The sequence below is a fragment of the Balaenoptera physalus genome, assembly GCF_965194825.1.
Source record: "Balaenoptera physalus genome assembly, chromosome: 17".
Classification (NCBI taxonomy): domain Eukaryota; kingdom Metazoa; phylum Chordata; class Mammalia; order Artiodactyla; family Balaenopteridae; genus Balaenoptera; species Balaenoptera physalus.
This window is the reverse complement of record NC_138895.1, coordinates 64644287-64658836: the sequence shown is the minus strand read 5'-3', so window position 1 is coordinate 64658836 and position 14550 is coordinate 64644287. Positions and strand designations below refer to the sequence as shown.

General features: G+C 42.7%; 1 protein-coding gene across 8 annotated transcripts in view; it reads right to left on the bottom strand.

Moving 5' to 3' along the window:
* MED30 (mediator complex subunit 30) overlaps positions 1-14550 on the bottom strand; it is a 63754-nt gene that overhangs the window by 24489 nt on the left and 24715 nt on the right. For 2 of the 8 annotated variants that reach the window (XR_014255497.1, XM_082433265.1), the window contains exon 4: positions 14491-14549. The exons of 4 other annotated variants lie outside the window; for them this stretch is intronic. Coding sequence is in view for 3 of the 4 variants with exons in the window: in XM_082433265.1 (XP_082289391.1) it covers positions 14491-14549 (59 nt within the window). In the remaining variant the exon portion in view is untranslated. Of the gene's footprint in view, positions 1-6602; positions 13929-14490; position 14550 lie in introns of those variants that run through there. 2 more of the 8 variants (XM_082433266.1, XM_082433261.1) reach the window with 2 other exon arrangements.

Below are 14550 nucleotides of genomic sequence, written 5' to 3'. Positions count from 1 at the left end.
TCCGTTTCTGTTTTTCATGAGGTGACATGAGAGTACCTTGTGCTGAACACACGGTGGGAAAAAGGCCCAGAGAGAAGTAAATCGGAAAAATGGGTGTGTGGAGGGTACCAGGGCTTTGGCTGAGGGAACCCCCAGGGCTTGCTTAGGAGGAGGCAGAGGAAGGGTCTGCGTCTCGCTGGAAGGGGTCATTCTCCCCTACCCCCCTCACAGTGGTCTCTCTCAAATGCAGAATTAATTCCTCCTACTTTAGAGCACCTATTTCTTACTAAGAGTGTGCTATGTGGTCTGTAATTTAAGATATATTACCAAAGACAGTATGATGAAAATAGGTGCTGCTAATTGCCCTAATTGGGATACACATCGCAGGGCTGGTTCCCTGCAGCGATGGTTGCTGTAAATGCTCAGCTTTTTTTATCTCCAATTGGCTGCAGAGCTTCAGATGTTAGCATATTGTTATAATAGGTTAACGTTGAGATTACTGGTGTTCAAAATATGTGGATTCTAGAAATCTCTTATTATAAAAACCCCTCTTGTATTTGCATAGAGCACTGCAATCCAGGGAACTCAGCAGTCTGTACTCTTCCCAGTGGTGCCTGAAGCTTGATTCTGAAACTGCCCTTTATCTGGCAGTTGATTCTGCGATTGCCTGATTCATCCTCTAAAATTAACAGAATCTCTGCTTCCAGAACACTGTCACTTTGGTTTATGCAAGGGCATGGTCAGAACAATTAAGAGGGCAAAGTTTTGGGAGTTCATCCAGTTTATAGAGCAGGTTGTACGCCTCTTTTGTTCCTTTGCAGACTTTTGTTTGAGGCCTGTTTCTGATAGAACCTGGGAGCAAAGTCTTGGGGGCAGAAACTTACATGTTTGCCACTCAAAATAGTGAGTGCAACCAGCAGCATGGTTATCACCTAGGAGTTTGTTAGAAATACAGAATCGGGCCCACCCCAGACCTACTGAATCAAAATCAGTATTTTAATGGGATCCCAGTCGATTCATGCACATTCTGTTACAGACTTCACCTACCTCTGACCTTTAGTTGTTGATACCAAAAAGAATCCAATAATTGTGAAGCATGAGATTGGTTTAGGCCAGTTTGCAACAGAAAGAAGGAGAATTTCCAAGGATTTTATGCTGAGAGGAGCTGGGAAGGAAGAGGGAAAGAGAAGCAGGGACAGAAGTAAAGCTTAGTAGAGGTTGCAAACTCACATGCTTCCATGGACAAGGCCAGTATGGGAAACAAGGAAAGCAGGCGTGATAGGAACTATACTGCGACCTGGAGAATTTGTGCCGCTTTCAAACACAGCCATCACTGCCCCGCTCTGGACGGTGGCCGCACAGAAATGTGGGCCCAGCATTGTCAGACCTTCTGACTTTTTCAAGAGCCTGGAATATACATTTTAATGGGAAATTCTCTGATTTTTATTCAGTGAGGCCCAGTAGACTAAATCTGATTCTATCAGCTAATAACAGCTGAGCTTACACAGTCACTAACTGCTTAAAAGGGCCGTGGCAAGTCACTTCTCTCTATATCTATTTGTGCATTCCTTTCATGGGTTATTATTAGAGAACATGTAATTTCCCAAATCCATTAGGATAATAATGACGTGCTTGGGAGACCTGAGCCAAAGGCTCTGAGAATACATCTCTGGTTTCAGTTGGAGATGATATCCCTTGGAAAGCCGGAAACCTGCAGTTTTCTTACGGGGTCTCAATTTTCTGATGGTGAATCCAAGGGTTTGGAAAACACGCTAACCATCCGTTGCTATGTGAACAGGTGGCTACTATAAGCTTTGCAATTTGGTGTTATGTAACTGAGTTCAGAGTTGAGGTGTTTGATTGATAGAGTTTTCTTTCTCTAGGGAGACACCAGGCATTGGGAGTGAGCAGTGGTAGAGGGTGGGAGAGCTCGAAACCCCCAGGTGAATGCAGTGAGCTGCTTCCCTGGGGATGTGCCTCAGAATTGATCATTTTCAAGGCTTTGTCTAAAGATCACCTCCATTAAAATCGCTTGGAGTGTTTTTTTTTTTTTTTTTTTTTAAATATTACAGTGTTCCGTAGACCTCCCTTGCTATATGTTCGGTCTTTTTGATACATGTATATAATATGTATTTGTATACGTATAGTAACACTAATCTTCATTTATCAATTTCACCACTCCTTTCCTTTTAATTAATTAATTAATTTATTTTTTGGTGTGTTGGGTCTTCGTTTCTGTGCGAGGGCTTTCTCCAGTTCCAGCGAGCGGGGTCCACTCTTCATCGCGGTGCGCAGGCCTCTCACTGTCGCGGCCTCTCTTGTTGCGGAGCACGGGCTCCAGACGCGCAGGCTCAGTAGTCGTGGCTCACGGGCCTAGCCGCTCCGCGGCATGTGGGATCTTCCCAGACCAGGGCTCGAACCCGTGTCTCCTGCGTTGGCAGGCAGACTCTCAACCACTGCGCCACCAGGGAAGCCCTTGGAGTGTATTTTGAAATTCAGAATCCCAGGTGTGATTGCGAATCTGCTAAATAAAAATCCAGGGAATGAAGCCATGAAAAAATTTTAACAGATACTCCAGATCATTTTTATAAAAATTAAAATTGTAGGGCAATAGCATTTCAATGAGAGAATGCTAGGTGGTAACTGATTATTCTCCATTTCTACTGAAGATAGAGTAAAAAGAAATGCACTTAATCTGCTGCAAAAAGAATGAGACCGTGTTGGAAAGGACAATAGGATTGAGATGCTTGAATGTGACAGTATCATGCCAGTGAGAGAGCATCCCTGATTTAGACCAGGTCCATATGTTGTCCTGTAAGCCAGTTCTCTGGGAGGAAAAAATACTATGACTTGTAGTGTCTCCCTATTTCTGTGGTGCAAATACTCCCATCATGGCCAGTTTCTTGCTACCAACATGTCATCACTGAATGGGAAGTTGGGAAGGGACATGAAGAATTGGCTCTCATGAGCCTGTGCCAGCTGGCTCTAGCTGACCACAGGCAGCCCTTCACAAAGCAGTCCCAGAGGAAAATGTAAGTGCACGGAACAGTTAATGCTATCAATACGTACAGGAATTAGATATAAATGTAACTATATATCTAAATATATAATTATATATATAAATGTAAAATATATATATATAAATGTAAAATATATATATATAAATGTAAAATATATATATATATATATATATATATATATATATAATTAATATAGTTTAACCACATAGAAATTTATATGAACTCCCACTGTAGTGTTCCAGATAGCTAGGTTGGACTAGGTGCAAGGTTTCTTTACCTTAATGAAGCCAGTTTACACACCTGGGGCTGTGCTTCCCAAAATGTCCATGTGAATCACCTTTGGATCTTGTTAAAATGCAGATTCTGGTTCCACAGGCTGTGGGGCGAGGCCGGAGAGTCTGTGTTTCTAACAAGCTTCCAGGTGAGGCAGTCATGCTGGTCCATGGACCACTTTGAGAATGTCAGCCGAGGGTCAAAGCAAGTTGACTCCTTTTGCCCCTTTCCCTTGAACACAAATCAAAGCCTCAAAACTTACATTCCAAGGGGTTGAAAAGTCATACCCTAGTTAGCACCAGCGCAAATGGAGATGGAGAGTTCCAAACATGAGAAAAATTGTCCTGGTGTTTGGTTAACCAGTTCCACAGTGTTCTTCCTCAGGAAGGGAGTAATTGGAATGGGTAGAGAGAGTTCTTTTGCCTAGGGACCAAACCCAAAGGGCAGTTCCCTGCCTGTCTGTGTGCCTGAAAGTAGGGATCATAAACAAAAGCTGACTCTGAAATCTGCTTTACTAAAGATGACTGCAGACATGATAAATCGATTGCCTATAGAGGTCACATTGGACTTGGGAGGACCAGGGACATCCACTGTAATGAGGGGTTCTGCCTGATGTCGCTCTTTTATATGTACCACTTCAGGGTTCCTAAACAGTCTTTTAAGGATTGGAACTGGCTTTTGGGGCCAAGAAAACCAAGCTTGATAGTGAGACAATAAATCTCTCTTCCGATTGAACAAGAATAGAGTGTTTTGAGTGTTTATGGGTGTTAAGCATTGTGCTAGTGTTTCACCTGCTTTTTTTTTTTTTTTTTCCAAATCCCCCACCAATTATACAGGGAAGGTATTACTGTCCTAGTTCTCAAGTGAGAAATTGAGGCACAGTGAGATGATTCAATGTGCCTGATGTCAAAGGGCAAGTAAGTGGTAGAGCCAGAATTTAAACCCAAATCTGTTTCTGCATTTGCTGTGTATATTTCTCCTTTTTGCTTCTTATCTGTAAACTTTTGTGAATAAGGATTATGCCTTCTCTCTTTATTTCTGCATTGAGTACCCAGGTAGGATTGTGTCTGTGTGTGTCTGTTGTTTATATACACAAAAAGTCTATACACAATGCTTTGTTTCTTGGAGCTCTTGGGGGTTCACACAGTCAGTGTGTTACAAATAACTCCAAACTATTCAATAATTATTGTATATAATTTTCAATATGCAACTGATAGAATTCGCTAATAATGTACAAGAAAATGTGTATGTGGTATGGTATGAGCACACATATGGACCACTCAGGGAGAAGTCAACAAACCCAGTAGCAGAATGGAGCTGGAGAAGCTCTGTACATCACAGTGGGCACACGAGAGAAAGACATTTAAAAGCCTGACAAGGTCAGATCAAGATGATGGAGTAGGAAAATCCTGAGCTCACCTCCTCCTGCAGACACAACCAAAACTACAACTACATATAGAACAACTGTCTCTGAGAACAACCTGAAGACTAGCAGAACAGATTTTCTATACCTAAGGATATAAAGAAAAGGCCCCATTGAGATGGGTAGGAGGGGCAGAGATGTGGTCTAATCAGAACCCACACCCCCGGTTTGGCAACCCACAAGCAGGAGAGATATCACAACCACAGAGGTCCCCACTGAGGGGCAAGGGGTCTGAGCTCCACGTCAGGCTCCCCAGCTTGGGAAACCTGCACTGGGAAGATGAACACTCATAATATCTGGGTTTGAAAACCAGTGGGGCTTATGTCTGGGAGAGCTGGAGGGGTGTGGGAAACTGAGACTCTGTTTTTAAGGGGGTTGCACACAAACTTACTCTCCCTGAGTCCCAGTGCAGAGGCAGCAGCTTGAAAAGCACTTGGCTCATACAAGAAGGAGAGTCATTGACTAATTTTAGGACATGTGCTAGAGGGACCAGGATCTATTGGAACTTTCTCTGGGTATGGAGACACTGGCAGGTCACATTTCTTTTGCTCTCCTTCTACCTAGCTGGCCCAGTGCTGGTGGATATCATTTCTGACTCTCCCCATCTACCTTGCTAGCACTGCTTGCCCTATCCTGTCGCTCACCTGGGGACTTGCCCCAGCTGGCATTCCTCCAAAGTGTCCCCCTGCCACATCACAACTGGTGGGCAGCCTTAGACAGCACTGGCACCCCTCCAAAGCAGCTCCCACTCTAGGGGGTTCAGCGCTGCTCACCAGTGCCGCCCACAGCAGCCATAGCCAGACCTCACGGACAGCTGGGCCAGGGACCAGCCCTGCCCACCAGAGTGTCTGCAGCAGTTGTGGCCCAACCACAATGAAAGCATTCATGCAGCCCACACAGGGGATACCCCTAGAGCCCCTGGCTCTGTTGACCAGGGGAGATTGCACTACTGGGCCCCACAGGACACCTTCTACATGAGGCCATTCTTTCAAGACTGGGAGACTTAGCTGAAATAACTAATGCATAGAAACAAACACAGAGAGTTAGGCAAAATGAGGAGACAGGAATACCCTCTAAAGAAAAAGCAAGTCAAAACCTCAGAAAAAGAACTAAACTAAATGGAGATAAGCAATACCAGATAAAGAATTCAAAGTAATAATCATAAACATGTTCACCAAACTTGGGAGAAGAATGAATGAACTTAGTGAAAACTTCAGCAAAGAGATAGAAAATATTTTTTAAAAAAATTGAAGAATACAGTAACAAATGAAAAATGCACTAGAGGGAATCAGCAGCAGATTAGGGGATGCAGAAGAATGGATTAGTGATCTGGAAGACAGAGTAGTAGAAATTACCCAATTGGGATAGCAAAAAAAAAAATTTAAAAAGAATAATTGAAGGGACCTCTAATGACAACATCAAGCATACTAACACTCACATTATAAGGGTTCCAGAATGAGGAGAAAGAGAGAAAAGGACAGAAAGCCTATTTGAAGAAATAATGGCTGAAAACTTCCCTAACCTGGCAAAGAAAACATATCCAAGTCCAGGAAGCATAGATTCCCAAACAAGATGAACCCAAAGAGACCCAAACCAAGGCATATTGTAATTAAAATGGAAAAAATTAAAGATAAAGAGAGAATCTTAAAAGCACCAAGAGGAAAACAAATAGGTACATGAAAGGAAACTCCCATAAGACTATCAGCTAATTTTTCTGCAAAGTTTGCAGGCTAGAAGGTAGTGGTATGATATATTGAAGGTAATGAATGGAAAAAACTTACAGCCAAGAATATTCTACCCAGCAAGGATATCATTCAGAATTGAAGGAGATATAAAGTATTTCCCAGAGAAGCAAAAGCTAAATGAGTTCATCAACACTAAGTTGGCCTCACAGGAAATCTTTTTTTTTTTTAATATTTATTTATTTATTTATTTATTATTTATTTATTTATTTATTTATTTATTTATTTATTTATTTATGGCTGTGTTGGGTCTTCGTTTCTGTGCGAGGGCTTTCTCTAGTTGTGGCAAGCGGGGGCCACTCTTCATCGCGGTGCGCGGGCCTCTCACTATCGTGGCCTCTCTTGTTGCGGAGCACAGGCTCCAGATGCGCAGGCTCAGTAATTGTGGCTCACGGGCCTAGTTGCTCCGCGGCATGTGGGATCTTCCCAGACCAGGGCTCGAACCCGTGTCCCCTGCATTGGCAGGCAGGTTCTCAACCACTGCGCCACCAGGGAAGCCCCTCACAGGAAATCTTAAAGGGCCTTTTTTAAACAGAAAAGGCCATTACTGGAAACAAGATAATTATGAATGAAAAAAATCTCACTGGTAGAGGCAAACATATAGTAAAGGTAGTGGATCAACCAGCTATAAAGCTAGTATGAAATTTAAAAAACAAAAGTAATGATCTATATCTAAAATAATTGATACAAAAAATAAAAATACGTAAAATATGACACCAAAACCACAACACATTGGAGAGGGATTAAAATGTAATGCTTTTAGAATGTGCTTGAGTTGAAGTGACCATCAACTTAAAATAGACTGCTATATATAGGTTGTTATATACGAATCATGGTAACACAAACCAATACCTGTAACAGATGCACAAAAAATAAGAGAGAAAGGAATACAAACATAACACTTAAGAAAGTCATCAAATCACAAGGGAAGAGAACAAGAGAAGAAGAAAAGAACAGAGAAGAACCACAAAAACAACCAGAAAACAGTTAACATAATGGCAGTAAGTACATACCTATCAATTACTTTAAATGTAAATGGATTAAATGTTTCAATGAAGAGATATAGGGTGACCGAGTGGATGCAAGACCCATCTATATACTGTCCACAGGTTACTTCAGATCTAAAGACGCACACAGACTGAAAGTGAAGGAATGGAGAAAGATAGTGCATGCAAATGGAATCAGAAAGAAAGTTGAGGTAGCAATAACATATCAAATAAATAAAAATTTAAAAATAATAGTAAAAATAAAAGCCTGGCAAGTGCCTTGACCTAGTGAAAAGTCTGAATCAAGCCAGCTATGAGATGCCCTTCTCAGATCCCCACCCGTTCTCAGACCCCAGGAGTGTGGGTTCAACTCTGGCAAGGCCTTCTCAAGCAGAGGTCTGCTTGGCTCCCTACAGACTTCAAACTCAAGTGACACTCAGGACAGGGAGTCGGATCAGCCATGCTCTGGAGAAGGAATCTCAGTTCCACAGCACCATCAGTCTTCTTGGTAGCCTTTCATTTTTTCCTTTAAGAATAGAGCACTGGTATTAAAAGTTGTGGGCTGCTCCCATCTGAGGAAGGGTTTTCCTTCCTTATGCTTCTGCATACTGTGGGGTAAACGGTACATGCTTCTTGAAGTGAGAGTCAGCTCTATCAACCTCTAATCTTTATAAGTGTGCAGACACTGTGTATGTTGGCCCAATTATTCTTCTTCTCTGCTTCCTTCCTGGCAAAGCCAGTATCCAATGCCAATGACTAAAATGCTATATACCCACTTGCCCAGTATCCCTTATGGCTACAGGTGGTCATGCCATTCATTCCTGCCAAATTAGATTTAAGGAGAAGTGTGTTAGGGAGTTCAGGGTAAAATGTTCTTCCCTGATGAAAAAGGGTGCTGTAGCCAAAGAAGTCCCAGCTCCCCTCTATCTTGCTTGTGGTCTGGTGGTGTAAACATGTGGTGTCTGGAACTACAACAGCTATCACAGGCCTAAAGACTGTAAGCCAACAGGTCAAAGATGGAGGAGAGGAAGGATGGATAGAGCCAGGGTCCTTGATATCATTGTTAATTTAATGATCCGACCCTGGGACCCAGACTTCCAGACTCCTTGTTCTCGGGGATAACTTGAAGTGTTTTTGTTTAAGCCGTTGTTAGGTATTCTGTTGCTTGCGGTTCAAAGCATCCGAAGTGATACACAAGTTATGTGATCTCTCTGAACCTAAACTTTCTCATCTAAAAAGTGAGGTCAGCACCACCTAAGAGAATTGGGGGTAACTAAATAATTTGATCTACATAAGTCACCTGACAAAATGCCATCTCAGAATAGATACTCAGCACATTTTAGTTAAGTGTAAAGAAAAATTGGAAGTGTGATGCACTGCTTTTGGCTGAATATGAATATTGCTACAGCTATTTTATGAACCTTCTAAGGTATAGAGTGAACAGTACAATGATTTTTTTTGCTTTACATTCCTTTATATTATTACTTTGTAAATATCATTTATGTATAAATATGCATATCCACACTTACGTGATTTTTTTTCTCCTAACATCTTTTTTACTGCTTAGTTGGGGAGCGGACTATTTCTCCCTTCTCTGGGAAGGAAGGGAGATTATCACAGTAGAGTTCAAAGGCTCAGAAAACAGTCTGGGTACTTAACAATAGCTCTCCATTTAAGAACTCTTTCTACAACTGGCTAGACTGGTTTAAGCCTCATCATATCAGATTTTCCTGGTAACATTTTCCAAGTTTGTATAAGCTTCAGCAGGCTACAGACTTTACCAGAACCTTGGACAGGATGCTCATTGATCTACTATGAAAACACTGTGAAACCCATCTTCCTCCCAGATGGAGGAAATGCGTTCGCTGGTAAAGCTTCCTCTCTTTTGTTTCTCGTCTCTTTGTCATATGAGAAGTGGCTGCTCTCACAGACTCTTTGGTGGTTGCTGAAATTGGCTTTATTTGTCTGCTTCTTAGAAAGCAATCAACTTGTCTATGAAAATCATCTTCCATTGTCAGGCCAACAATGGCTCTTGCAGCCTCCTCTGTATCTTCAAGTGGAATTCAAAAGGCATTGGTCTCTTCCAATTCCAAAGGGCCAGAAAGCGCCCAAGGCTCGGCTCTTGAACTGCCTGACTAAAGTACCCCTGTGTCTTCCTTCCTTCTCAAGGAAGTGTGCAAAATGGCCCTTCCTCCCTGGAAATTTTCAAGAGTGCTGGAGTGGACAGCTTCTTTTATGCTCCTCTTACCTACTTTTTTGCAGTACACTGTACTGCAAGATGCAGAGACCCATGTCTTTGGTAAAAGTGTTTGCAGGCTGATCTGGCATAGGCTGGTGCTGAATTGGACCAGCTGCCAAGGAAGGCAGCCCTGGTCCCCATACCCACATTTGCCTTGCAGACTGAGGTCATATGGTTGTGACATCTCACCAGATTCAGAACCGAAACATTGGTCAGGATGCAGCTTTCATGAGTAGTGTGAACTGGAGGCAGATGCTCAGTACAGACGGTCCCTGACTTACAACTTTTCGACTTTATGATGGAACGTGATAGGCATTCAGGAGAAACTGTACTTTGAATTTTGATCTCTTCCCCAGGCCAGGGATATGTGGTACGATACTCTCTTGTGATGCTGGGCAGTGGCGGTGAGCCCCAGCTCCTAGTCAACCGCGCAGTCACGAGGTAAACAACCGATACACTTACAACCATTCTGTCACTTTTAGTACAGTATTCAGTAAATCACATGAGATATTCAACACTTTGCTATAAAATAGGCTTTGTATTAGCCTGTTTTGTCTAACTTTAGGCTAATGGAACGGTTCCGAGCAAGTTTAAGGTAGGCTGAGCTAAGCTATGATGTTCGGAAGGTTAGGTGTATTAAGTGCCTTTTTGACTTACAATATTTTCAACTTGTGATGGGCTTATCTGGGACATAACCCCAACAGAAGTTGAGAAAGTTCTGTATTTACATTCCAGAACATTCTGGAACATAGTCAGGCAAAGCTGCTCCTTCAAGAGTGGCAATGAAGCATGATTCTTAGGAGCATATGTTGTTTTTTTAAAAAATTAATTTATTTTATTTATTTATTTTTGGCTGCGTTGGATCTTCATTGCTGCACACAGGCTTTCTCTAGTTGCAGTGAGCGGGGGCTACTCTTCGTTGCAGTGCACAGGCTTCTCATTGTGGTGGCTTCTCTTGTTGCGGAGCACGGGCTCTAGGTGCGCAGGCTTCAGTAGTTGTGGCACGCAGGCTCAGTAGTCGTGGCTCACGGGCTCTAGAGCGCAGGCTCAGTAGTTGTGGCCCACGGGCTTAGTTGCTCCGCAGCATGTGGGAATCTTCCCGGACCAGGGCTCGAACCCATGTCCCCTGCACTGGCAGGTGGATTCTTAACCACTGCGCCACCAGGGAAGTCCCAGGAGCATATGTTTCAATCTAAGATTATCTGAATGTCTCCCGGGCAAGCTATTTCACCTTAGTTTCCTCATTTGTAAAATGAGGGTTTTAATAAAACCTACCTCATAGTAGTGTCTATAAGGATTAGGTGAGGCAGTGGTTATAAACCACAGGGCACAGAAGTTAATAACTGTTGTGTATTATTTTCATAAATTCTTTATAACCTTATGAGTCATTTATTCAAGAAATACTTATTGGGTGCCTATTATGTGCCAGGAAGAGTCCCTTCTTGTTGATGTTCAAAATGATGCATTCATCTTGAATGACGTGTGGCCGACAAGCCCCATCACAGGTCAGTTGTTCATATCCTCTGAGATGCTGCTATTTCTTCAGGAGTTTCCTCCAGAAAGCACTGCCCTGGCTGAAGAAGGCAATCCGCCCCGCCCCCCACCCCAGAAGTAAAACCCCCTCTCGCCCAGCTTTTGTGCTCTGTAACCAACTGTGGCTTGTAAGAGCATTTCGGACTCTGCCAAGAGCCCTTGGAGCACAGGTCTTACTGAATTTTAGCTAACAGGCCTCATAGAGTGGAGTGCTGTGCTCAGCCGAAGTATTGCTCTGATTTGCTGGATGCATTTGGATTCTCCTTATGGTGAAATGCCTGGTGGCTTCTGAACAAGTATGTAACTAGAGACAAGGAAAATAGATGAAAGAAAGTGCAAAAGATATCTAGGGGCAGGAAATAAAAAAGGAAGACGACGTTAGCTCTGTTTTTTCAAATATTACTTTCTTTTTCCTTTCCATGACCTGCCTGTTCAAATAGTCCTTTATAACACTGCAGAATGAGAAAATAAGATAAAGGGTACCGCATCTTCTTCTGTGAAAGCAAGCAAGATTCCAGTCTCACGTTCTAGGGAGTCATAGTTCTGAAGTGGTGCTGGTCCTTCCACGGCACCTGAAGGGAAAACAGTGGTGGCCATGGCAGGAGTGCCTGACATTTACCAAGCGCTTGTATGGACCAGGCCCACGCTAAGGGCTGTACCAATATTATCACATTGTGTGTGTGTGTGTCTGTGAGGGGTCAACTGATTGCTAAGAGGAGCTCAAGGTCTAGATCTTCCAGGGGCATTCAGATTTTCATGCCATGCACATCTGTCTATGTTCTACCCATGTTTTTGAATCTTCTAGTCTGTGTACTGGTTAAGAATGAGGACATTGGAGCCAGACTGAGATTTGAATCCATTTCAGCTACTTTCTAGCTGTGTGGCCTGGGGCAAGTGTTTTAACTTCCCTGGGCTTCCATTTCCTGATCTGTAAAGCGGGAGAATTAATAGTTCCTATTTCACGAAGTTTGTGCAGGTTAAATGAGTTATTACATGTAGAACAGGGCCTTGCACACAAAATCTGTCATTTTTGTTCATCCTCTATGATTAATTCTCCAAGGAAAATATATTCTTTGCTTTCAGTCCTCACCCCCTTTCTAGCCCCTGTAAAAAGGGAATGATTCATATGATTGTTTTAATGACTTAGTGACTTAATGTATAGAAAGTATCACCCTCTGTACTGTCTGTTCATAGATGGCACTCCATAAATGAGTTTGAACTTCTCTTGATATTGTAGTATAGAAGCTTATTCTAAGATTTTTGGTTTATCTTTAATTTTATGGGTGCCAATCATTATTAATAATGCATTCATTAATGTATAAACTTAATCATTAATATGTAAATATTTTGACCTCAAAAGTATTGTTTCTTGCATCAAGTATAGTGAAAAAAAAAAGAAATAACTGCTTAAGGTAACGTACAAAGTAAAAAGATCCATTTCCTAATCAGTAGAAATTTACGAACTAAAATGAATTTTGATTCAAACAAGCTTGAACACTATTAATTGAATATCTGTGATGGTTATAGCATTGTGCTGGGTGGAGGAAGAGGGAAAATTAATCTGAATCCCAGGGAGCTTTCCATCTACCTGGGCAGACAAAGCACACACATGAAGCTGGAACATAAGAGCAGAAGGTAGGGTGTGATTGACCCAGGAGTCTGCAGAGTTCAGAGATGGTGGAAATCAGTGTGGAAAGATGTGAGGGCCAGCCGTGGGTTCACAGGAGGCTTGAAGGATTGTTAAGGATTTAACCAGACAGAAGGAAGGGAGGACAGGGCATCCAGGTTGAGGAAGAGGCTAAGCCAGTGCTGGATTCGCCAGCGTGTGACATGGAAAGGCTGGGAGCAGAGCCTTCTGAAGGGCGGCCATCAGCTACCCGGGTCTGTCTCAGGCAGGTTAGCGTTTAGAATAAAACATAGCCAGAAGTTGGAGACTGACAGGACAGACTTGATAGAAGCAAGAAGATGGGATCAAAAAAAGCTCGGGGTAGGGTGAGGAGTTAGGGCTTTGCAGACAGAGAAATGGAAATGGCAGTGCATCTAGTTGAGTTTTGAGTTTCCGCTGTGAGTGTGAGGAAACTTGAGTGCCGCTTATTGGAGGCTGGAGTAAGCATTGGCTGTAGAGAGGGGCTAACAAGTGGTGATGAGTTTATTCTTCACGCTTGATTTTAGACTGAATTCCAAGTAGAGATAATGGCATCTGACATCTATGTATTTCTTTACCTTCTCCATCCTTGTAAACGACCAAGTTGATTGTTAGGTGAGGCAGTGGTAGATTTTAAGTATATAGCTTTTTTTTTTAATGGTATTTGTCTTTCTCTTTCTGACTTATTTCACTTAGTATGATAATTGCTAGTTGCATACATGTTGCTGCAAATCTCAGCACCAGTTTTTTAAAAAATTTTATTTATTTTATTTTTATTTTTGGCTGCATTGGGTCTTTGTTGCTGCATGCAGGGTTTTCTCTAGTTGCGGCGAGCAGGGGCTACTCTTCTTTGCGGTACGAGGGCTTCTCATTGTGGTGGCTTCTCTTGTTGCGGAGCACAGGGTCTAGACGCATGGGCTTCAGTAGTTGTGGCGCATGGGCTTCAGTAGTTGTGGCTCGTGGGCTCTAGAGCGCAGGCTCAGTAGCTGTGGTGTACGGGCTTAGTTGCTTCGTGGCATGTGGGATCTTCCCAGACCAGGGCAGGCGGATTCTTAACCACTGTGCCACCAGGGAAGTCCAGTATATAGCTTTTGTAAATATAAACTTTTCAGTTTTCAGAGCTATCTAAAAATATAATCCACATAACATACTATGTGTCCCTTTTACAGAGGGGAAAACCAAGTCATAAGCAAGCTGAAAAATTTGCCCAAGGGAACAGCTGGTAAGCAGCAGAGCTGGGACGTAGGGAGTTTGTCTTTAGGGTTCACACCCTCGCCCACTATTCAGGACTCAGTCTCATAGAGTGAGAATTCTCTAAGAGCCGAGATATTTCTCTCACCATCGAGAAGCAGAAGACCCTTTCCTATCTATGCCCATCCTCCTCCCCCACAAATACAGAGTCTTGTAAACAAGTAAATAACCCAGTACTTATACAAAAATCCTTCAAAGGCTCAGGAGAAAATACATCCTCAAAACAGAAGCTAGCAGCTCCAGGAAATGCCCCAAACTCTCTGACCTCACTAGGCCAACAAACTGCATTGCTACAACCTTGCATGGATTGGCAAGAACAAGCAACATGTAGGAATCCATCAAGACGAGCAAGGAAATACACTCGCTACAACTCTGTTTCATGCTTTAGTTATTTCTCACCTGGACCATTGCTGGCACCTTGGCAAGCCCTTTTCGTTCATCCGTCTTGCTTTTACTGTC